Genomic DNA, 24,529 nt, shown 5'->3' on the forward strand with positions numbered 1-24,529 from the left:
ACCTTCCACTCAGCCTCAGTGAGGGACCTTCACTCAGGCCTCAGTGAGGGACCTTCCACTCGGCCTCAGTGAGGGACCTTCCACTCAGGCCTCAGTGAAGGACCTTCCACTCAGGCCTCAGTGAAGGACCTTCCACTCAGGCCTCAGTGAAGGACCTTCCACTCGGGCCTCAGTGAAGGACCTTCCACTCGGGCCTCAGTGAAGGACCTTCCACTCAGCCTCAGTGAGGGACCTTCCACTCAGGCCTCAGTGAAGGACCTTCCACTCGGGCCTCAGTGAAGGACCTTCCACTCGGGCCTCAGTGAAGGACCTTCCACTCAGCCTCAGTGAGGGACCTTCCACTCAGGCCTCAGTGAAGGACCTTCCACTCAGCCTCAGTGAAGGACCTTCCACTCAGGCCTCAGTGAGGGACCTTCCACTCGGCTTCAGTGAGGGACCTTCCACTCAGCCTCAGTGAGGGACCTTCCACTCGGCTTCAGTGAGGGACCTTCCACTCAGGCCTCAGTGAAGGACCTTCCACTCAGCCTCAGTGAAGGACCTTCCACTCGGCTTCAGTGAGGGACCTTCCACTCAGGCCTCAATGAAGGACCTTCCACTCAGCCTCAGTGAGGGACCTTCCACTCGGCTTCAGTGAGGGACCTTCCACTCAGGCCTCAGTGAAGGACCTTCCACTCAGCCTCAGTGAGGGACCTTCCACTCGGGCCTCAGTGAAGGACCTTCCACTCAGCCTCAGTGAGGGACCTTCCACTCAGGCCTCAGTGAGGGACCATCCACTCAGGCTTCAGTGAGGGACCTTCCACTCAGCCTCAGTGAAGGACCTTCCACTCAGGCCTCAGTGAGGGACCTTCCACTCAGGCCTCAGTGAGGGACCTTCCACTCGGCCTCAGTGAGGGACCTTCTGAGGTTCACTCAACAGAGAAATTGGAGCTGTGACTTTCAGCTCGTTCTCTCCCTCTCGATCTGCACAGCCCATGCAGTGGCAAAAATCACAAGTTCAACTGATCACACTTTTAAATAAATAAAAGGTTTATGAGTTTACAAAGTAATTCAGATTCAAATATGTCGTATTTACATGATATCATTTAGCTTCTTCAAACTCACAAGTGAGAACTTTTCCTCCCAATAAAATCATATTAAGTCTCACTGTCGTTTTCTTTTTCATTAATAAACGTCTATATGACGATAAAGTTGTTCAAATGAACTCTTAGGTCCTAAATAAACACGGAACTGTAGTTGTTTGGTGTGTTGCTCGTGGGACGGCTCTCAGTGTAACACACACCTGTTAAGTGTGGTGTGGATGCAGACTCGCTGAGAAGGAGCTTTTCTCCCCCTCACTGAGGGTCCATTTCGGACAGAACACTCCGGGCACGAGCAGACTGAGTGTTGGGGGAGGGAGGAGGGAGCGGCTTCAGAAAGGCCCACAGTTCACGTGTCAGAGCGCCCTCTGCTGCTCAACTGAACTATAACCACAACATTCACTTTGGACAGCACAATCACACATGAAGTAGATACGATTAAAGCAGAACTCTCTCCTCTGGATTTCTCACACACGGGGAGAGCGTTGATCTGCTGCTGTGACTCCGTGGTCCTGAATCCACAGGAGGAGCCGAGACAAAGACAGACTCTCTCTCGTGTCGTTCCACAGACACTGACTGAGATTCTGGATCTCACCTGGGCTGGTCCAGCACACACTGTGGTTCTAAGATGAACAAAGAATGATCTGATGAAGGCTGTGCCCAAACTTCATCCATCCATCCATCCATCCATCCATCCTCTTCCACTTCTCCGTTTCCGGGTCGTGGGGGCAGCTGTTGGAGTTGCTCAAATCACAGTGCACCAGCCCCTATTTCTCCACCTGCAGGTGGTGGGTCCACAGAAGGACGGCCTCACGATTCTAACCGGGCCCGTTGGTCTCTCATAAGGAGCTTCTGAACCGCTCTTTGTCTGACCCGTCACCTGGACCTGTTTGCCCTGGGAGACCCCCGACAACAGAGCTCCAGGATCATTCAGGTGCTCAAACCCTCCACCACATTAAGGTGCCGGTTCCCGCTGTCTCCCACACAGGAAATGACCATATTTGGATCACAACGTCATCTCAGTCACAGCCTTTCCTGCTACACGTGGATACCAAACCTGTATGTGTGAGGGAAGAAGCGCGAGAAAGACCTGGGAGACTCAGACATGATGGAGGGATAAAATAAAGAGTTTTCTGTAAATGATGGTGAATCTCTGCTGATGTTTTGTATTTATTTATTTGATTTGTCACGTGAAACATCAAACACAGGAAATAAAAGAACGATCCGATCGATCCAAACTTAAAAAAGGAGACATAATAAATCATTTAAGTTCGTTTTGTCCTGTCAGGTCACACTCACTGGCAGCACGAGGCCTGAGCGTGGGGGGGGGGGGGGCCCGCGGGGGGGTCAGGAGGAGCGTGGGGGGCCGGCGGGGCAGGCCCGGAGGATCCCCCGCAGCACCTTGTAGTCGCTGAGGGACTGTCCGTCTTTGGGGGGGAAGCAGGGGCCGCGCTCGGTGCCGTAGGCGGAGGGGAAGCGCAGCACCCACAGGCCGTCGGGGGGCAGCGCCACCTCGGGCTGCTCCGGGTGGAAGAGCGGGCAGGGAGGGGGCCCCGGCTGCACCTGCACAGGAGAGAAGATCACTTTACACGCGGGGTCAGAACAACAAAGACAAAACGTGAGGCCTAAACTAAATATGTAGTCTATCGTTTCACTTTCTCATCAGACAAAGTGACGTTTCCGAACCTCGTCACAAACATAAAAAACTTAAATAACTATGATTTAACCTCTTAACTCCCGCCTGAACCAAGAGGAGCTTTTTCCTCACGTCAGATTTTTTTTCCATCATTTTTTTGTTGGATATTCAACTCATTTTTGTAACATTTTTTTTTTCATTTTTTTGACCATTTTTTGTATTTAAAAAAAAAAAAAAAATTATCACATTTTCGTCCTTTTATCAAATTTTTGTCATTTTTTCGTCCATTTTTTTGTATTATTTTTTTCAAACTTTTTATCACATTTTTGACAAAAATGTGATACAATTTTGAAAAAAAAATGACAATAAAATGACCAAAATTTTTTTTGTCATTTTTTTGTCACATTTTAATCACATTTTTGCCAATTTTTTGTCATTTATTTGTGAATTTTGTGTCAAATTTTTTATCAAATTTTTATCATTTTTTTTGTCTTTTTTTTTGGTCATTTTTTGTCAATTTTTTTTTAATTTTTTGTTACATTTTTGTCATTTTCTTGTCAAATTTTTTCAATTATTTTTTAATTTTTTGGTCACATTTTTGTCATTTTTTCATCAATTTTTTGTCACTTTTTTTGTCAATGTTTTCTCACTTTTTTGTCACATTTCCATCATTGTTTTCGTCTCAGTTTTGTTGCTTTTTTCACAGCTTTTTTCCAGAAGCTTCTGGACTGGGGGTAAAGCCAAACTGGAGAAAATGTGCTCGGTTCAGGTGGGGGTTGAGGGGTTAAACCACACACAGACATTATCCTCCAGATATAACTACAGAAGGGTTCAATCTGCCTGTTACTGACTAAATGAACAGAGTAAACTTTGTCCTGCATGTTGTTGTTGTTGTTGTTGTCTAAAGAGGCTACAGCGCCCCCTGTGTGTCAGTTATTGACATCCCTCCTGTGTCGCCGGTACCTGAGGGCTGAGCGTGACCTCCAGCGGCGCGTCGGGCACCAGGATGAAGAGGTGGGACAGCTGGGCGAGGTGCACCTTGATGCCCCGGCCCTGTGAGGGCGAGGGCACGTAGAGGGGCATGTCGGTGCTCAGGACCCTGGAGGCCGGCTCTTTGGCGCCGCCGGGCCCCAGCACCTTCATGATCTTCTCGGGGCCGGAGCTGATGAAGCGGCGGCCTCTGCCGTCCTCGTACGCGAAGCCCACGTACAGACGGGCCACGTCGTCGCGGCGCCGGCTGCGGCCCGGCCCGGGGCCCCCGCGTTTCCCCGACACGCTCTTATTGGGCACAGGCCACAGTCCGGAACTGTCCAGGGACTCGGACAGGCCCTCGTCCTCGGAGCGCGAGCGGATCACCAGGTCCCAGGGCAGCAGGAAGGAGGAGCCCGGCAGGAAGCCCGGCTGCTCCAGCCCCACGTGGCAGTTGTAGACTTTGGCAGGGCCCAGTTTGAGCAGGGACCAGCTGGAGAACTTGGGCAGGAGGCCTTTGGGGCAGCCCGAGTGCATCATGCCCGGCAGGTACTCCACGGTGGAGGGCTGGCGGTCCAGCAGACTGGGCCTCTTCTGCTGCGGGGCCTCAGGGGCTTCTCCCTCCCCAAAGTGCTCCAGGCTGTCGGTGGAGTGTCCCAGGCTCAGGGCCAGGCTCAGGCTGGGGTCTCCGGGAGTGTGGCTCTTCTCCTCCCCGGGGACCATCGCCCTGGGGCCCCTTGTCAGGCTCACAGGCCGGAGCGGGGTCTGGAGTGCTGGGCTCAAACACGGGGAAGTCCAGACGTTCCAGCTTCCCACAGCACTTCTCCTCCAGCGCCTGCCGGGACAGAGAGATTAACGACCAGTGTGGGACAAACACCTACACACGATGACCAGTGTGGGACAAACGACAGACACCCTCACACTTACACAGAGACCGCCTGAACCAAGAGCATTTTCTCCAGTTCAGCTTTACCCAAACCCTGTAGGCCAGTGTAACACCTCATTTGAAAGCTAAGACCTACAAAACTAAATTGATCTTTTTCCTCACATCATCAGATTTTTTTTCATCACTGTTTTTGTTGGGCAGTCATCTCATTTCTGTCAAATTTTCGTGACTTTTTTGTCACTTTTTCGTCCATTTAAAAAAAAAACAATTCGGCAATTTTTTCGATTTTTTTTGGTAAATTTTTTGTCAAATTATTCGCATATTCTGGTCAAATTCTTATCACTTTTTCGTCCATTTAAAAAAAAAAATGTGTCCATTTTTTGTGACTTTTTCATCATTTTTTTCTCACTTTTTCGTCAAATTTTTGTACATTTTTTGTCACTTTTTCAATTTTTTTGGGTCCAGTTTTTGGTCATTTTCTGTTCAAATTCTTATCACTTTTTCAAAAAAAAATGTCAATTTTTTCTCACTTTTTGTCATTTTTTTGTCCATTTTTGTCCATTTTTTGTCACTTTTTCATCATTTTTTTGGTCCATTTTTTTCTCACTTTTTTGTCAAATTATTCGCATTTTCTGGTCAAATTCTTGTCACTTTTTCGTCACTTTTTTCAAAAAAAATTGTCAATTTTTTCAAAAAAAATTGTAAATTTTTTCTCACTTTTTTGTCACTTTTTTGTCAATTTTTGTCACTTTTTCATCCATTTTTTCTCAATTTTTCGTCAATTTTTTTTAATTTTTTGGGTCCCTTTTCTGGTCCATTTTTTGTCACTTTTCGTCAAATTATTCCCTTTTTTTTTTCAAATTCGTATCACTTTTTGGTCCACTTTTTTGTACATTTTTTGTACATTTTTTTGTACATTTTCATCCTTGTTTTTTTTTGCTATTTTCACACCTTTTGTCCAGAAGCTTTCGGATTGGGGTAAAGCTGGAGAAAATGTGCTCGGTTCAGGTGGGAGTTAAGGGGTTAACGACCAGTGTGGGTCAAAAAACACCTACACACGGACTCCCACACTGGACTCTGACCAGTGTGGGACAAACGACAGATTCCCTCAGACTCACACAGCGGCTGCGATTAGTGTGGGTTAAATAACACACTATGACACAAACACACAAACACACAAACACACAAACACACACAGACGCTCAGAGGACGACACTAAACACAAGTGCAGGATGAAAACACTGACTTTGTAGAAGTCGTAGTTGGCGGCCTGCAGGTCAAAGGGGTCCTCTCTCGTGGCCTGTTTCCTCCCGCAGTTACAGCTGCTGCTGGAGCGCCCCCTGCTGTTGTGCTGGAGGATGGGAGGGTTGTGGTCCAGGTCGGGTTTTTCCCCTGAGAAAGAGACACGATGGGACACGTCAGAACGTTTCTGCAGGACAGAGACAGAGCTTCTCTCAGAGCAGAAAACACAAACAGGAAGGAGGAGCAGAGCGGCGAGTGTGGGACGAGTGTGTAGCGTCAGTTGCAGCTTGATTTCAGTCGTGTTCAAAACTGGCTTTATAACAATAACCTTACACTGAATCTGACCCAACCTTACACTAAAACATGTGGCCTAGTTTTTCGTTTCACTTTCTCATTAGACAAAGTGACAAATCCAGACCTCGTCACAAACATAAAAAACTTAATAAAATAACTATGATATAACCTCTTAACTCCCGCCTGACCCGAGTGGATCTTTTTCCTCACGTCAGATTTTTTTCCCATCATTTTTTTGTCGGGTATTCAACTCATTTTTGTAACTTTTTTGTCACATTTTTGTCATTTTTTCTTCAATTTTTTGTCAATTTCTTGTGACATTTTTGTCACATTTCCATCATTGTTTTCAGCTCAGTTTTGTTGCTCTTTTTTCCAGAAGCTTTTGAACTGGGGTGAAGCCAAACTGGAGAAAATGTGCTTGGTTCAGGTGGGAGTTAAGGGGTTAAGTGTAGATGTTTAAGTGTAGGTTGAGGGTGGATTAGGCGTAGGTTGAGAGCGTGGTGTATAAGTGTAGGTGCTCAGCTGTAGGTGCTCAGGTGTAGGTGCTCAGCTGTAGGTGCTCAGCTGTAGGTGCTCAGCTGTAGGTGCTCAGCTGTGGGCGTGGCCGTACCTGGCTGGGGCAGCAGGTGGAACTTGTGCACACAGTGCTGGTCGCTCAGGCTCCTCTCCTCACACAGCTGGTGGCCGCTGCTCCAGAACTTGTAGCAGTCGTCGTGCAGCTGCAGGGCGTAGCGCTGGAAGGCCACGCCGCGGGCGTGCTGGCTGTACACGCGCAGCGCCTGGGCCAGCTGGTTCTTGTGCACGGTGGACGTGTAGTTGTGGGGCAGGTTGGACTGGTAGGCGCTGTGGGCGACGGGCAGGGCTTTCTGACACCTGTTGTCCGAGAACTTAGCGTCCGCGTCCAGAAAGCCCTCCAGGACCTTGAGCTGGCTCTGCACTTTGAGCAGCAGCTCCGCCTGCTCCTCGTCGGCGCCCCCTAGCAGCGCCTGGTGCAGCTGCAGCGCCACCTGCTGCCACTTGGAGAAGGACGGCAGCTCGAAGTGCGAGGGCTGCGGGTTCCTGCCCACGCTGTCGTCAAAGCCCTTCTTGGTCAGAACCAGCTCCACGTGCTGCCACAGGAACTCCTTCAGAGAGCAGTCGGCCGGGGGCCCCGAGAAGGGCCCCGCGCCGGGATCCGGGGCCGCCCGGGCCGAGCGCCGCATCAGCCGGTACCTCCTGGGCCCCGACACGTACTCCTGCTCCACCAGAGCGCAGTGCGACTGCAGCTGCTCCAGCAGCGCCGCCACGGCGTCGTCGCCCGGCGCCGGCACCACGTACACGAAGGCCTGGTTGGCGGGAACCGTGAACAGGCAGTTACTGCTCTGGTTGGTCAGGACGCGGCTCTTACGGAAGATCCGGTAGATCTGGTCCTCCAGCGCGTGCTGCAGCCGCCGCCGCGGGGAGTGCTTCTTCGGCCGGTCACCGTGGGCGCCGGAGTCCGAGCCGCTGACCTGAGGACGACACGAGGGTTAGAGAGACAGCACATGTGCATCTGAGGACGACACGAGGGTTAGAGAGACAGCACATGTGCACCTGAGGACGACATAAGGCAGGCCTACTCAATAGGCGGCCCGCGGGCCAGCTCCGGCCCGCCAACCAATTAAATCTGGCCCGCGCCTCATTTTCCATAAGTATATCTATTTTTTGGCATCATCCGGGCCGCGTTCGCGTCGCTCCGCGGCGCGTTCTTGCCGGAATGGCGCTGCTTTGCGTAGCAGTGCCTGCAGCCTCGCTCGCGTCTCTCCTACAGCGCGGCTCAAATGAAAACATGGCTCTTTTAAACGGTGTAACCTGAGTAAACAGGAGCTGATCGTTGGACGGACTGACAGGTTTTCTAAACCGAAGCACAAGGACAGTGTGCAGCGAGTTTTTGGACTTTTGTTCGGATTATCCCACGCAGAAGCAGCTCTCTTCCGCCCCGCGGCAGATGACCACATGTTTCCCTGTCGTCTTCATCGTTACAAAGGGCTTGACCAGCGACTGTCGGGTCAGAAACACCAGTTCAGTTGTGGATGTTTGTAAAGTGGACGATGAAGCTGAGTTTTGGATCAGTGTCCTGCACCTGCAGCGCGTGCTTAACCGCTCAGCGCTAAACCTGCTCTCTGGGCTCTAACTTAACTAAACATCTGAATCATGAATCTGACCTTTCTCCCCCGACTTCATTCGATACGTCTTTGTGGGAAAAGTACAAGCGCAGAGATGCTCTTTGTGAACAGGCCAAAGAGAGGCTGAATATGTGGATGAGCTTCTTTCACTGATCATAAAGCGTGAGGTCTGGACAGAACAGCGGCTCAGGGTTTGGTCAGTGTGTGTCCCTCAGCTGAGGAGCAGAGGCTGAGCAGGAGTTACTCATGTTTGAGATGTTCTGGTCTCACATGTAACTCTCTCATTCTGTATCAGGCCTTTGCTCTGGTTTATGTCCTGTCTTAGCCCTGATAGATCATGCTTTGCCCTGGTTTAATCCTGGTTTAGTTCTGAGTAGTCTTAGTTTATTATTAGGCTCTTTATTATTCTGTATTAATATGTTATTGTAATGTTTCTAAAGCCTAAAATGCTGAAATATAAAACAACTATTGAGTTTAGGCCAAATTCTGTTCTACTCAAGCATTGATGATGATGAAATTATCATTTATTTGTCTCAAAAATATGAATACGTTTGGTGGCGGTGGTCGGCTCACAGACTGACCGGCCCAGTGGCCAATGACCTCCCACACATCTGGCCCAGTGACAAAAGTACTTGAAGAGCCCTGACATAAGGGTTAGAGCGACAGCACATGTGCACCTGAGGGCGACAGGTGTAGTTAGTGAGTAGTTATTAGTCAGGTGTAGTGTGCGTTAGTCACGTGGTGCGGGTGTAGTTAGTGAGTAGATCATTGACCTTCAGAGCCCCGTTCATGTGGAACACGAACAGCAGCCGGGGGGGGCACGGGCGGCTGTTGAGCTTCCACTCCTTGGACACGGGACAGTCCTTTATGGCCGCGCGCAGCAGCGGCAGGACTTTCTGGCGCAGCGCGTCCAGCGCGCGGAACAGACGGTCGTACGTGACATCAAAGGTGTGCGTGGGGTGCACGAGCAGCAGCACGTGGCTCACGGAGAACAGGTAAAGCAGTTGGAGACAGTTCTGTCTCTCCAGGCTCTTCCACAGCTCGTGCGCATCCGCGTGCGCGCTGCTGGAGCTCAGGTTTCGCACGCGCTCAGCAGCTCGCGTCCGTCGCACACGGAGCTCATCAGCAGGTACAGCACGCGCCGCTCGGGCTCGTGCACGGCCCGCAGCCCGCGGCCGGTCCCCGGTGCGAACGGAGGGAAGACGTGTCTGTCCAACAGCGCGTCCAGCAGAGACTCTTTAGCGCAGCCGGACTGAAGGCTGCTCTTCCCGAACAGCCCCACCACACACAGGCCGTCCTCCCCCCGGGGCCGCTCCGCCGCGTCCCGCAGCACCGCCTCGATGTCCACCGGGACCAACCATGGTCTACACCGGGACCACCGTGGCTTTAGAAAACCGAGCTGGAAACAGAACGAGACGCTCGCCATCAAAACAAGCAGCACTTCCGGCTCACCGCGCTATTTCGTCCGACCGGAAACAGGATTTACTCAAAGGTTCCGCTTTTACAACGACTTCCACAGACTTTACCTTTTCAGTTTTTAAAGAAGCAAAGATGTGCGTTTCAGTCACTCCTTTATTTATCTGGAGTATTTTGGATTAATGGTGAAACGTGTGTACTTGTCAAATACCGCCCCTTGCGGTCCATTCTGATCGAGCTGTTTGCGGAGAGACTGCAGACAGATCTTAACAGGAAAACAAATTGTTCTTTTATATTTATCTATTTATTTATTATTTACACTAGAACAGTTTGCGTTCCTTGTATAATACACACTAACTATATAAATGTATCTTTTTACATTCCCCCCCCCCCCCCCCCCCCCCCCTGAAATAAATAAATAATAATTCAAAAGTATCAAATCTTGTCGGATGAATCTGTCTGGACTTTGTAAACACCACTGCATGACGTCAGCAGGTGAGGGTCAGGCGAGTACAGAATATTAAACAAAAACTCCAGGTCTGATGTTTAATACATTATTGTGAAATATAAAAGTTGATTGATGTGAATAAGTCGTGTGGGCCCGCTTCTCTCCTCTCCCCTCCCCTCCCCTCCCCTCTCCTCTCCTCTCCTCTGCTCTTCTCTCCCTCTTCTCTTCTCTTCTCTTCTCTTCTCTTCTCTCTTCCCTTTTATGGATTGATTTAATCTTCGTCTTGTAATTTGATGCAACTGAGAAGCACTTTGAAATGTTTGTTTATGAATCGTGCTCTACAAATAAACTTGCCTTGCCTCTCCTCTTCCCTCATTACTCTCCTCTCCCCTCTTCCTTCTCTTCTCATCTCTTTTCCTCCTTTCCTCTTCCCTCTCATTTTCCTTCTTCTCCTCTTCCCTGTCTCCTCTTCTCACTTTCCTTCTTCTTCTCCTCCTCCTCTTCTCTCCTCCTCTTCTCCTCTTCCTCCTCCTCCTCCTCTCCTCTTCATCTCCTCCTCCTCTCCTCTTCTTCTCCTCCTCTTCTCCTCTTCTTCCTCCCCTCTCCTCTTCCCTCTCCTCTCTCCTCCTCCTCTCCTCCTCCCTCTCCTCCTCCTCCCTCTCCTCCTCCTCTTCCCTCTCCATTCCTCCTCTTCTCCTCCTCCTCCTCCTCCTCCTCTCCTCTGCCCTCTCTTCCTCTTCTCTCCTCTCCTCCTCTTCCCTCTCCTCTTCTTCCTCTCCTCCTCCTCCTCTCCTCTTCCCTCTCCTCTCTCCTCCTCCTCTCCTCCTCCCTCTCTCCTCCTCCCTCTCCTCCTCCTCTTCCCTCTCCATTCCTCCTCTTCTCCTCCTCCTCCTCCTTCTCCTCCTCCTCTCCTCCTCTCCTCCCTCTCCTCTTCTCCTCTCCTCCTCCTCTCTCTCCTCCTCCTCCCTCTCCTCCTCCTCCCTCTCCTCCTCCTCTTCCTCTTCTCCTCCTCCCTCTCCTCTCCTCCTCTTCCCTCTCCCTCTCCTCCTCCCTCTCCTCTTCTTCTTCCTCCTCTCCTCCTCCCTCTCCTTTCCTCCTCCTCCTCCTCCCTCTCCTCCTCCCTCTCCTTTCCTCCTCCTCCTCCTCCCTCTCCTCCTCCTCTCCTCCTCCCTCTCCTTTCCTCCTCTCCTCCTCCCTCTCCTCTTCCTATCCTCCTCCTCCCTCTCCTCCTCCCTCTCCTCTCTTCTCTCCTCCTCCCTCTCCTCTTCTCCTCTCCTCCTCCTCTCTCTCCTCCTCCTCTCTCTCCTCTTCCTCCTCTCCTCCTCTCTCTCCTCCTCCCTCTCCTCCTCCTCTCTCTCCTCCTCCTCTCCTCCTCCTCCTCCTCCCCTCCTCCTCTCTCTCCTCCTCCTCCTCCTCTCTCTCCTCTCCTCCTCCTCCCTCTCCTCCTCCTCTTCCTCTCCTCCTCTGCCCTCTCCTCCCTCTCCTCTCCTCCCCTCCTCCTCTTCTCCTCCTCCTCCTCTTCTCCTCCTCCTCTCCTCTTCCTCTCCTCCTCTCTTCTCCTCCTCTCCTCCTCTTCCTCTCCTCCTCTGCCCTCTCCTCCTCTCCTCCTCTTCTCCTCCTCTCCTCCTCTCCTCCTCCTCCCTCTCCTCCTCTTCCTCTCCTCTCTGCCCTCTCCTCCTCTCCTCTTCTCCTCCTCTTCTCCTCCTCTCCTCCTCTCCTCCTCCTCCCTCTCCTCCTCTTCCTCTCCTCCTCCTCTTCTCCTCCTCTCCTCCTCTCCTCCTCCTCCCTCTCCTCCTCTTCCTCTCCTCCTCTGCCCTCTCCTCCTCTCCTCTTCTCCTCCTCCTCCCTCTTCTCCTCCTCCTCTCCTCTTCCTCTCCTCCTCCTCTTCTCCTCCTCTCCTCCTCCTCCTCCTCTTCTCTTCCTCTTCCTCTCCTCCTCTCCTCTCCTCTCCTCTCCTCTCCTCTCCTCCTCTCCTCTGCCCTCTCCTCTCCTCCTCTCTCCTCCTCTCTCTCCTCTCTCTCCTCTCCTCTCCTCCTCCTCTTCCTCTCCTCTCCTCCTCCCTCTCCTCTCCTCTCCCCCTCCTCCTCTTCCTCTCCTCTCTTTCCTCTCCTCCTCCCTCTCTCCTCTCCTCCTCTCCTCCTCCTCCTCTCCTCTCCTCCTCCTCCTCCTCTTCCTCTCCTCTGCCCTCTCCTGTCCTTGGGCGAGCCCCTGTACTTCAGCGTTCCAAACGCATATCCTCACATCCCACGCATGACGCGCTCACGTAAACCTGTGCAGGGCGAGTGCGCGCGCGCTCTCGTTAGCCCTTCGTGCCTTTGACGTCACCGCTCTATGATCCGAAATCCCTGATAACTGGAGGCGCGCTCCCGGTGCTTTGCATGAGGCTGAGCTGACAGCCCGTGCACTGCTCCACTTCAGACTCTGAGGCGGTGCGTCGACCTTCGCTCGGCCGACAAGCTTCTGCCGGCGCTGCGTAGTCCGGGAATGAGAGATGATGGCCGGCTGTGCAGCAGAGGAGAAAACCTTCCGCCGCTTCCTGGAGCTGTTCCTCCGGGAGATGAGGATGCCTCTGCAGGAGAGCGACCCGCTGCCCACGCGCCCCCTCTCGGACCTGCTGGCGGAGGACGAGCTGGAGGGGGAGTGCCTGGACCTGTGTCTCCAGCACCTGTACAAATAGTTAAGTGTGTGTTACGTGTGTGTGTGTGTGCGTGCGTGTGTGCGTGTGTGTGCGTGTGTGTGTGTGTGTGTGCGTGTGCGTGCGCGAGGCCTGCTTCGTGCTGCAGCGGCCCGTGTCCCGCCTACACACGGGGCTGGGGACGGAGCTGCGGCTGGAGCCCGGGCTGCGCCAGAGCCTCAGATGCGCCTCGAAAGGTGAACCCCTGCTTTTGCGTAACAGCGTGACGTCATCATGTGGGGGTGGGAGGCAGCCATACTGTGAGCGTCTCCGTGCGCGCTAAAAATAGCCTCCCATGCGATGTGAGCGGGGGTCACGGTCCTCGGTCCTCGGCCCGCGCCGTTTACCGGACCCTGCAGAGCCCCGGGCCGGAGGGTCATCTGTCCCGAGCCCCGCGCGGACACGGCTCTGAGCGCGCGGGGATGCGGAGATGCGCAGTGCCAGCTGAGGCTGCGCAGCTGCCAGGCCTCCACGGACCGTGCGCGCGCGCGTGTGCATGTGTGTGTGTGTGCGCGTGTGCGCGTGGACATGTGTCCGTGACAGGAGCCGCAGCTCAGAGAGGACCGGGGTTCTGTGCAGTTTAAGGACGAATGAAGGGCTTTGGAAACACGAGGGAGTCAAACCCGTGACACCTGACATGTATGTTCTGCAGCTCCTCAGCGTCATCAGAACAAACTGACAAGAGCGCGGGAATAGTTCAGGTGTAGAAGATGAACCTGTTCTTTCATCAGACGCACAACTTTAGACCAGGATGTGCGCGTGACGTCTCATTTATTTACGTTATTTTTCACGTCCTCAGTTCTTTCCTGATCACGGGAACACACTTGTTTTATAAAGATTCCGTTCACGGTTCACATTTTAAACAAACTAAGAAACGAGCGCTGCAATAAATCGCTAAATTATCGCAATTTAGCCGCGATATATCGACGAATCCGAGGTCCTGCGCCTGAAACATCTGATCTTTATGTCTGATTATAAAATATTCTTTACTACGTTTTCTTCATTTCTTTAACCTCTTAACTCCCACCTGAACGGAGCACATTTTCTCCAGCTCGGCTTTAACCCGAATCAAAAAGCTTCTTGGGGAAAAAAAGCACCAAAACAGCCACAAAAAATGAGAAGAAACAAGGATGTAAAACGTGACAGAAAAGAGACAGAAATTCAAACAAAAAGTGACAAAAATTCAACAAAAATTCAAACAAAAATTCAACAAAAAGTGACAAAAATTCAACAAAAATGTGACAAAAATTCAAACAAAAAGTGACAAAAATTCAACAAAAATTCAACAAAAAAATGACAAAAATTCAACAAAAATGTGACAAAAATTCAAACAAAAAGTGACAAAAATTCAACAAAAATTCAACAAAAAAATGACAAAAATTCAACAAAAATGTGACAAAAATTCAAACAAAAAATGACAAAAATTCAACAAAAATGTGACAAAAAATCAACCAAAAAATGACAAAAATTCAAACAAAAAGTGACAAAAATTCAACAAAAATGTGACAAAAATTCAAACAAAAAATGACAAAAATTCAAACAAAAAGTGACAAAAATTCAACAAAAATGTGACAAAAATTCTAACAAAATGTGACAAAAATGTGACAAAAATGTGACAAAAATTCAAACAAAAAATGACAAAAATTCAACAAAAAAAATGACAAAAATTCAACAAAAATGACAAAATTCAACAAAAATGTGACAAAAAATCAACCAAAAAATGACAAAAATTCAAACAAAAAGTGACAAAAATTCAACAAAAATGTGACAAAATTCAACAAAAATTAACAAAAAAAGGACAATTTTTTTTTACAAAAAATGATGAAAAAAATGATGAAAAAATAACAAAAATGTGACAAAAAGTGGGAAAAAAATGATGGAAAAAAAATCTGATGACGTGAGGAAAAAGATCCATTTAGATGAGTTTTGTAGATCTTAGCTTTCAAATGAGGCGTTACACTGGCCTACAGGATTTGGGTAAAGCTGAACTGGAGAAGATGCTCTCGGTTCTGGCGGGAGTTAAGAGGTTAAACCGTTTTACAGTCGTATTTATGTTTCATAAAGCGGCGGTGAGACTTATAATATAATAATAATAAAAATCCTCCCTGTAGATGTGAGTTAACACATTTACAGTTAAAAGTATCATCAGTCGAACTTGTGATTCCGTAGCAATAGTGGGCGGGGCTGTCCCGGTAAAGGGGCGTGTCTGCTCTGTGCCTTCACAGAGGAATCAGCCGTGTTATCGCCCCCTGCTGTTAGAAAACAACTACAACACATGGATAGATTGAATGGCTTTTCACGCGGCGTCATTTACATGTGTAACCGAAAATAGTATGTAAAGTATAAATGTCTTTCCTTTGCCCACAAATATGCAAATGAGCACGATCACACAGTCCGGGCGTGATGCTGGAGGAACCAATCAGCTTCAAGCGCCGCGACAATGAGGAAGTCATGGAAAATTTAGATACTTATGCCACATCTAGAGCAGGGGTCGGCAACGTCAGGCCCGGGGGCCAAAAATGTGACAAAAATTCAACAAAAAAGACAAAAATTCAAACAAAAAGTGACAAAAAATTCAACAAAAAAAAAGACAAAAATTCAACAAAAAAGTGACAAAAATCAACAAAAAAATGACGAAAATTCAACAAAAAACTGACAAAAATGTGACAAAAATGTGACAAAAATGTGACAAAAATGTGACAAAAATTCAACAAAAATTCAACAAAAATTCAACAAAAAAATGACAAAAATTCAACAAAAATGTGACAAAAATTCAACAAAAAAGTGGGGGCCAAATCCGGCCCTCCAGCACAGAACCTCTGGCCCACCAAGATGATTTTGAGAAACATTATGACACAAATCAGAAAGTACTTCAACATTTTTAAGGTTAAATGGGAGAAAAACTGTCAATACACCCAAGTAGGTCACATCATGTACAACTCTGGCATTTGTAGAAAGTGCACTGGAAAAATAATTAATAATTTTAAGGAAGAAACGACAGAAACCTACATGAATTACGAGATTCAATCTAAAAATTTAGGCGGGACATTTTTCTTTAAAATTGTTAAAATGGGGGGAAAAATAAGAAACGAGGAAAGTTTTTTTCCGCCTGTTGTTAAAGGAAGTTTCATCTCAAACAACTGATACAAATGTACAAGAAATTAGATGGAAGGAAAAGAGTAAATTAACATTATTTATCTGTTTTATGGTTCTAAAGGAAAAATAATTAAGTATCTGTACTGAGAAAAAGTATCGTTAAAGTACCGGTATCGAACCAGCCGTACTGGTGAGACATGAGTCTGGTCTTTGGACATGATCAGTGTATATGTCATGGAGGTCTGAGTCTGTGACTTCTGAGTCTGGACTTGTCCGGGGTCATGACCCTAAACGTGCTCACAGAGGAAGAGCTGCCGAACTGTGGTTTTACTGGACTGTCGTTACTTTTCACTACAAATGTTTATCAGCGTCACGGCGACGCCTGAAGCTACAGCGACTTTACCTCAGTCTTAACTCCCACCTGAACGGATCCCATTTTCTCCAGTTTAGTTTACCCTAATCAAAAAGCTTCTTGGGAAAAAAGCAGGCAAAACGGCCACAAAAAATGAGAAGAAAACAAGGATGTGAATGCAACCAAAAAGTGACAAAAACGCAACCAAAAAGTGACAAAAATGTGACAAAAATGTGACAAAAATGTGACAAAAATTCAACAAAAATTCAACAAAAATTCAACCAAAAAGTGACAAAAATTCAACAAAAAATGACAAAAAATGACAAAAAATGACAAAAAAATGACAAAAAATTACAAAAAAATTACAAAAATTCAACAAAAAAGTGACAAAAATTAAACAAAAAATGACAAAAATTCAACAAAAATGTGACAAAAATTCAAACAAAAAGTGACAAAAATTCAACAAAAATGTGACAAAAATTCAACAAAATGTGACAAAATTCAAACAAAAATTCAAACAAAAAAGTGACAAAAATTAAACAACAAATGACAAAAAAATGACAAAAAAATGACAAAAAAATGACAAAAAAATGACAAAAAAATGACAAAAAAATGACAAAAATTCAACAAAAATTCAACAAAAATTCAACAAAAAAGTGACAAAAATTAAACAAAAAATGACAAAAAAATGACAAAAAAATGACAAAAAAATGACAAAAAAATGACAAAAAAATGACAAAAAAATGACAAAAATTCAACAAAAAAGTGACAAAAATTAAACAAAAAATGACAAAAAAATGACAAAAATTCAACAAAAAATTCAACAAAAAGTGACAAAAATTCAACCAAAATGTGACAAAAATTCAACAAAAAAGTGACAAAAATTCAACAAAAAGTGACAAAAACTCAACAAAAAAGTGACAAAAACTCAACAAAAAAGTGACAAAAATTAAACAAAAATGTGACAAAACATACAAAAGGTTACACAACACAGCAACAACGAGAGGAAAAAGATCAGTTTTGTGGGTCTTAGCTTTCAATGAGGTGTCACACAGACATAATGGCCAAAGAGGACAGAATGCATTTGGTTCAGGCGGGCGGTAAGAGGTTAACGCCGTCCCTGGAAACTGAAAGGCAGAAACGCTCGACCCAGTAATGGTTTATAATTATCGTCCTCATCGTTCCGGAATATTTCCGTGTCACATTTCATCAAAGTCTGTGCGTCTTTTGAAGGAAGCAGGTTTTTAGTCCTGAGGCAAAACAAAAGATCGTGATCCAAACTAAAAATGGCTCTTTGAGTCTGACACTCGCGCTCGGATTTTTCACAAACGTCCTCTGTGTGTTGGTTTGTCACAGAGATGGATCTGAATCTGCTCCCTGAGTCTGAATAATAAACTCTCTTTGGGCTTTTCAAACGGAAAGATGAACATTTAGATTCAGTCGAGTCGATGGATTTTTTGTGGACTTTTGATCAATCCAGTGTTTTGAGAGTGAAGAAAACCTTTGTTGTTAAAGACTCCGAGTGCGACCTCCTTTTCCCAGAACCCCCAGCTCCTTTTTAAGACTCCGAGCTCTGGCCAGACCCGCCCCTGAGTGAGGAACGTTTGGCGTCACTGAAATGTCCTTCTGTCCTTTAACGCACCTCCGTTTGTTCTGGAGCCGGCCCTGGTTAACCTCTTAACTCCCGCCTGAACCGAGAGCATTTTCTCCAGTTCAGCTTTACCCAAATCCTGTAGGCCAGTGTAACGCCTCATTTGAAAGCTAAGCTCTACAAAAACTCATCTAAATAGATCTTTTTCCTCACATCATCAGATTTTTTTTCCATCTTTTTTAAGGGGGTTTTCAACTGATTTTTGTAACTTTTTTTTGTCATTTTTTGGGTCATTTTTTTGGTCATTTTTTGGGTCAAATTTAGTCATTTTTCAGTCATTTTTTTTAGCTTTTTTTTTTTTACCTTTTTTTGAATGTATTAATCACATTTTTGACATTTTTTTCGTCAAATTTTTGTCAAATTTTTGTCAATTTTTTTGTCTTTTTTTGGTCTTTTTTTGTCAATATTTTGGGTCATTTTTCAGCACTTTTTCGTCATTTTTTTTTTCATTTTTTTTCCATTTGTTTTCATTTTTTTAGTCAATTTTTTGCCTTTTTTGGTCATTTTTGATCGTTTTTGGTCATTTTTTTGGTCATTTTTTTTGTATTTTTTTGTCAATTTTTTGCCTTTTTTTGTCAATTTTTGGATCATTTTTTCTTCACTTTTTTGTCATTTTTTGTATTTTTTTTGTCCATTTTTTGTCCATTTTTTGTCCATTTTTTCATCACTTTTTTGTCACATTTCCATCATTGTTTTCGTCTCAGTTTTGTTGCTATTTCCACAGCTTTTTTCCAGAAGCTTTTGGATTGGGGTAAAGCCAAACTGGAGAAAATGTGCTCGGTTCAGGTGGGAGTTAAGGGGTTAAGACTCCGAGCTCAGAGTGAGGAACGTTTGGCGTCACTGAAATGTCCTTCTGTCCTTTAACGCTCGTCCGTTTGTTCTGGAACCGGCCCTGGACACAGTTTTGTTTCTGCTGAAAACGGCCTGACCTCAAAACTGTCCTTCCTTTGAGCTCCTGCAGGATCTGGAGCATCAGCATCTGAGGTTCATCATGATTAAACTCCCAGAAAAAGGAACTGAGAAATGAAGGCGACTCAGTAATAAATAAGGTCAATGATGTAAGGATTCATTTTGCCGACTCAAATTGTACTAAAAGTTGTTCATGAGACTAAAACTGTGACTAAATCAGCCCTGCCTGGGAGGCCTCAAGGCTACAAAACAAGTTCAATGAAAGTAAATGTATTATATTATTTCCTTAAACTTCAAACCAGTATTTAAAGCTGCATTATGCAACTTTTTATGCTGAAAAGTTGATATTTGTGTATATTAGAGCTTGTAGTGACCAGTGGCTGTGTGAGTGGTCATCAAGGCGCCTTTACTTTCCATCACAGTGCTCTCTACAACGCTACAGGATCACTGGTTTTTTAGGTTTTCTGGTGAGAGGCTCCGTCAGCAGAGAAAACTGCTGAAAACATTGCATAATACAGATTTAACCCCTTAACTCCCGCCTGAACCGAGCACATTTTCTCCAGTTTGGCTTTACCCCAATCCAAAAGCTTCTGGAAAAAAGGTGAGAAAAAAGCAACAAAACTGAGGCGAAAACAATGATGGAAATGTGACAAAAAAGTGATGAAAAAGTGGCAAAAATGTCACAAGAAATTGACAAAAATGTGACAAAACTGAAAAAAAATTGACAAAAAAATTTGACAAAAAAATTGACAAAAAAATGACAAAAAATTGAAAAAATTTGACCAAAAAAATACAAATAATGACAAAAATGTCACAAGAAATTGACACAATGTGACCAAAAAATGACAGAAATATGACAAAACTGAAAAAATTTGACAAAAAAATTGACAAAAAAATTGAGAAAAAAAATACAAACTTTTTTTTACAAAAATGTGATAAAAATTTGACAAAAAAAGTGACCAAGAAATGATAGAAAATTGATAAAGAATTGACAAAAAAAAATGACAAAAATGTAATAAAAATTTGACCAAAAAAATACAAAAATGACAAAAATGTGACAAAAAAAGATACAAATTTGATAAAATAATTCACGAAAAAATGTCACCAAAATGTGACAAAACTGAAAAAAAATTGACAAAAAAATGGACAAAAAATTACAAAAAAATTACAATTTTTTTTACAAAAATGTGATAAAAAAATTGACGATTGTTGTGAAGAAGAAAAAAGGTAAAAATAAATAAATAGTTAAAAAAAAAATTAAAAAAAAAATCGCCAAAAAAATGACAAAAAAAATGACAAAAAAGCTACAAAGTGAGCTGAACACCCAACACAAAAATGATGGGAAAAAAATCTGATGGCGTGAGGAAAAAGATCCTCTCGGTTCAGGCGGGAGTTAAGAGGTTAAAGAGGCTAGATGCAAGTTGGTCATTGTATGCTCACTGCTGCCACCTCTGGTCTCATGCGTAACTGCAGGGCCGGGTTTTTGCTGTAACATAGAACTGTCTGACCCAGAGCATGTTTGTTTTTCGCTGCAGTGGTTTTGCAGAAACATGAATCAAGTCTTCACACTTTGCTTTATACAAGGCAGTTATTCTGATTTACTGCATTTACAGACGAACAGAGGGTTAGGTCATCATTGTAGTGTGATATAGACTGGGGATATGTGACTGAAAAAAGCAGAATACTCCCTCTTTAAGGAAACCTACAGTCATTGCAACTTTTTAGTCCCGCCTTTTCCTTTTGTCGATGAAAAATGTGACTTTGACCAACATTCTGACCCACTTTAACCCCCCCCTCCCGGCGCGTCGCTGTGGCCGTCGTCATGGCGACGGGTCGGACACGTGCGGCGTCCCGTGCCCGCGCCGCTCCGTAGTACAGACGGTGACTAACGGCCGTGGGGGGGGGGCGGGATGGGGGGGGGGGGGGTGCGAGCGCGTGAACGGGGAAGGCCTGCGGAGCCGAGGCGGTGATTCATCCGCTCTCTCTGTGTGCCGACGGTTTGTCTCTGGGCTGAACAGCTAAGAATAGCGGCGGCGGCGGCGGCGAGGAGGAGGAGGAGGAGGAGGAGGAGGAGGAGGAGGAGGAGGAGGAGGAGGCAGGGGAACACGTCCGAGAGATGCGGAGGAGGAGGAGGAGGAGGAGGAGGAGGGCAGGACGATACGGCTACACAAGTATCACGATTTATTTTCACAGATTGGTCCATTTCGATTCGATTTTTTTTAGAAATAATAATGTGGCGTCAGAAAACTATCTTTAAAGGAATAGGCCACCGTTTTTCCATACTGAGATATGTTCTTACCTTAGCTTTGACGAGTCGAAATCCGCGCAGTAATCTTCACTTTACTGCACGGATGCCAAATTACTCCTGGTATTATTACGCCTTACAATATAGTCCCCCCTTTTATCCGCTTAGAAAATCCACACTGTTTAATTGTGTGTAATTATACTTTGTAGTGGAACACTTCACGTAACCATATTTAAATAGGGAAAACGTGGAAGAGCTTGGTAGCTTCTATCTTGACCTGTTTTGGAGCTATAGAGGAGAGAGGGAGAGGCTAAATGCTAACGCCGTCTGCGCTGTGTTTACGTGACAAAAAAATTACAAAAAAGTGACAAAAAGAAGACTTTTTCCCACATTGTTGCCGCATTTTTTAGCGCAAAAAATGACAAAAATGTGATGAAAATGTTGATGAAAAAGTGAGAAAAAAGGAACAAAAATGTGACCAAAAAAGACAAAAAGGTACAAAAAAACGATAAAAAAGTGACAGAAAAAGTGACAGAAAAAGTGACAGAAAAAGTGACAGAAAAAGTGACAAAAACTGACAAAATGTGATGAAAATGTGAGAAAAAAGGAACAAAAATGTGACAAAAAAAGTGACAAAAAAAGAAGACTTTCTCCCACATTGTTGCCGCATTTTTTTAGCGCAAAAAATGACAAAAATGTGGCAGAAAAACTGACAAAATGTGATGAAAATGTTGATGAAAAAGTGAGAAAAAAGGAACAAAAACGTGACAAAAAAGTGACAAAAAAAGATGACTTTTTCCCACATTGTAGCCGCATTTTTGTCACTTTTTCGTCGCAAAAAATGACAAAAGTGAAGATTACTGCGCGGATTTCAAACTACTCCTGGTATTATTACGCCTTACAATATAGTCCCCCCTTTTATCCGCTTAGAAAATCCACATTGTTTAATTGTGTGTAATTATACTTTGTAGTGGAACACTTCACGTAACCATATTTAAATAGGGAAAACGTGGAAGAGCTTGGTAGCTTCTATCTTGACCTGTTTTGGAGCTATAGAGGAGAGAGGGAGAGGCTAAATGCTAACGCCGTCTGCGCTGTGTTTACGTGACAAAAAAATGACAAAAAAGTGACAAAAAGATGACTTTTTCCCACATTGTTGCCGCATTTTTTAGCGCAAAAAATGACAAAAATGTGATGAAAATTTGGATGAAAAAGTGAGAAAAAAGGAACAAAAATGTGACCAAAAAAGACAAAAAGGTACAAAAAAACGATAAAAAAGTGACAGAAAAAGTGACAGAAAAAGTGACAGAAAAAGTGACAAAAACTGATGAAAAACTGACAAAATGTGATGAAAATGTGAGAAAAAAGGAACAAAAATGTGACAAAAAAAGTGACAAAAAAAGAAGACTTTTTCCCACATTGTTGCCGCATTTTTTATTGCAAAAAATGACAAAAATGTGATGAAAATTTGGATGAAAAGTGAGAAAAAAGGAACAAAAATGTGACAAAAAAGTGACAAAAAAAGATGACTTCTTCCCACATTGTAGCCGCATTTTTGTCACTTTTTCGTCACACAAAATGACAAAAGTGAAGATTACTGCGCGGATTTCGAGCTACTCCTGGTATTATTACGCCTTCCAATATAGTTCCCCCTTTTATCCGCTTAGAAAATCCACATTGTTTAATTTTGTGTGATTATACTTTGTAGTGGAACACTTCACGTAACCATATTTAAATAGGGAAAACGTGGAAGAGCTTGGTAGCTTCTATCTTGACCAGTTTTGGAGCTATAGAGGAGAGAGGGAGAGGCTAAATGCTAACGCCGTCTGCGCTGTGTTTACGTGACTGAAGACCAGACAGGTCCTAAAGAACTCGTCAAAGCTCAGGCAAGAACATATCTCAGTGTGTAAAAACGGTGGCCTGTTCCTTTAAGTTGAGGCGCACATACAACATGACCGCACATAAAAGTGAGCACAAAAACTCTAACAGAGGCTGATGTGTCTCATACGCCGGTGTTTGCATTTCAGCCACTGCGCCCTCGCTCTAAAAAAGGCTGACCGCTCGACTTTTTCAAGCTTTCCATCATGTTATTATGTCACTCCCTCATTAAAACCATGCCTGAAGTGTTGCCTTGGCACATTCACGTATTTCTGAGTAATCTGTAAAAACTGATGGCGGCCATTTTAGGGATAGGTTTGCCTGAGTCCTCCTAGGAACGCCCCCACCTCCTGGAGACGCCTCCGAGCTTTCGTCACCAGCCGAGTAACCAACCACTGCTCCTCAGCAGAACCCCCTCCCCACTGATGCCACAGACAGCGTGTGGAGGGGGCGTGTCTAAAGGCTCAGAGGTTCGTAACCTCGTAACTCCCACCTGAACCGAAAGGATCTTTTTCCTCACGTCAACAAACATTTTTTCCATCATTTTTTTTGTTGGGCATTCAACTCATTTTTGTAACTTTTTAGTCAATTTTTTGTAATTTTTTTGTCACATTTTTGTAATTTTCTTTTTTTTGGGTCAAATTTTTGGTAATTTTCTGTCACATTTTTGTCTTCAATTTGTTTTTATCAATTTTTTGTCATTTTTTGGTCAAATTTTTATCAATTTTTTGTAGTTTTTTTGTCACATTTTTGTCACTTTTTCGTCATTTTTTTGTCCATTTTTTTGACATTTCTGTGACATTTTTTCCACTTTTTAGTCACATTTCCATCCTTGTTTTCGTCTGAGTTTTGTTGCTCTTTTCCAGAAGCTTTTGGATTGGGGTAAAGCCAAACTGGAGAAAATGTGCTCGTTTTTTTTTACTATGTTTGGTGTTACTGTGAGGCACATTGAGTTGTCAAGTACATGAAATGTGCCATATAAATAAATTAGCCTTGCCTTCAGGTGGGAGTTAAGGGGTTAAACAGACAGAGGCCTATTTCAAGACATTCACTACAGCCATTTTGAGAGAGACATTTTATACAAGGCAGTTATTCTAATTTACTGCATCTACAGACCAACAGAAGGTTTGCTCATCATTGTAGTGTGATATAGACTGGTGCTGTGGGACTGAAAAAAGCAGAATACCCCCTCTTTAACTACTCCTCGGCTACAATACGTAGTTGTTGGGATGTAATAAAGCCTTTTTTGGGGGTAAAAACTCCAGTATGTTTGCGTGTTCAGTCCATATAGGACTTATAGGACGTGATTCATGAACTTGTGTATTCGGAAGAGTTTCCCGGTGGGCCACGTTGCTTTTGGGCCAACGAAAACAAATAATCTCTGAGTAATGGACTCTCACGGGCCAAAGGCTTTATCTGAGATCTGTTCTTACCTGAGCTTAGAAGAGTTCATGTGTACCTGTCTGGTTTTCCCGCGTGTCCTCTGTCATGTAAACACAGACGGCGTTAGCATTTAGCCTCTCCTCCTCCATAGCTCCAAACAAGGTGAAGATAGAAGCTACCGGGTGTTTCGGGGAGAAATAAACAGTGCTCGTTATCTGTGAGCTAAAGCC

General features: G+C 45.2%; 2 protein-coding genes across 2 annotated transcripts in view; one reads left to right on the top strand and one right to left on the bottom strand.

Annotated features, from left to right (window-relative positions):
- Positions 1-2,403: 2,403 nt before the first annotated feature.
- smg8 (SMG8 nonsense mediated mRNA decay factor) lies at positions 2,404-9,673 on the bottom strand (the record flags this gene model as incomplete). The annotated part of the gene is given in 7 exon segments (XM_079566763.1): positions 2,404-2,639; positions 3,676-4,399; positions 4,401-4,516; positions 5,814-5,959; positions 6,714-7,593; positions 9,021-9,325; positions 9,328-9,673. Coding segments are annotated over 7 exon segments (2,733 nt in total). The 3' UTR covers positions 2,404-2,423.
- Positions 9,674-12,297: 2,624 nt separating this feature from the next.
- The window catches only part of ppm1e (protein phosphatase, Mg2+/Mn2+ dependent, 1E), a 31,883-nt gene continuing 19,651 nt past the window's right edge, over positions 12,298-24,529 (top strand). The window contains exon 1 of the mRNA XM_079565643.1: positions 12,298-12,787. Coding sequence (XP_079421769.1) covers positions 12,603-12,787 — 185 coding nt within the window. The 5' untranslated portion in view covers positions 12,298-12,602. The remainder of the gene's footprint in view (positions 12,788-24,529) is intronic.

This window comes from Gobius niger, assembly GCF_951799975.1.
Source record: "Gobius niger genome assembly, chromosome: 11".
Lineage (NCBI taxonomy): Eukaryota > Metazoa > Chordata > Actinopteri > Gobiiformes > Gobiidae > Gobius > Gobius niger.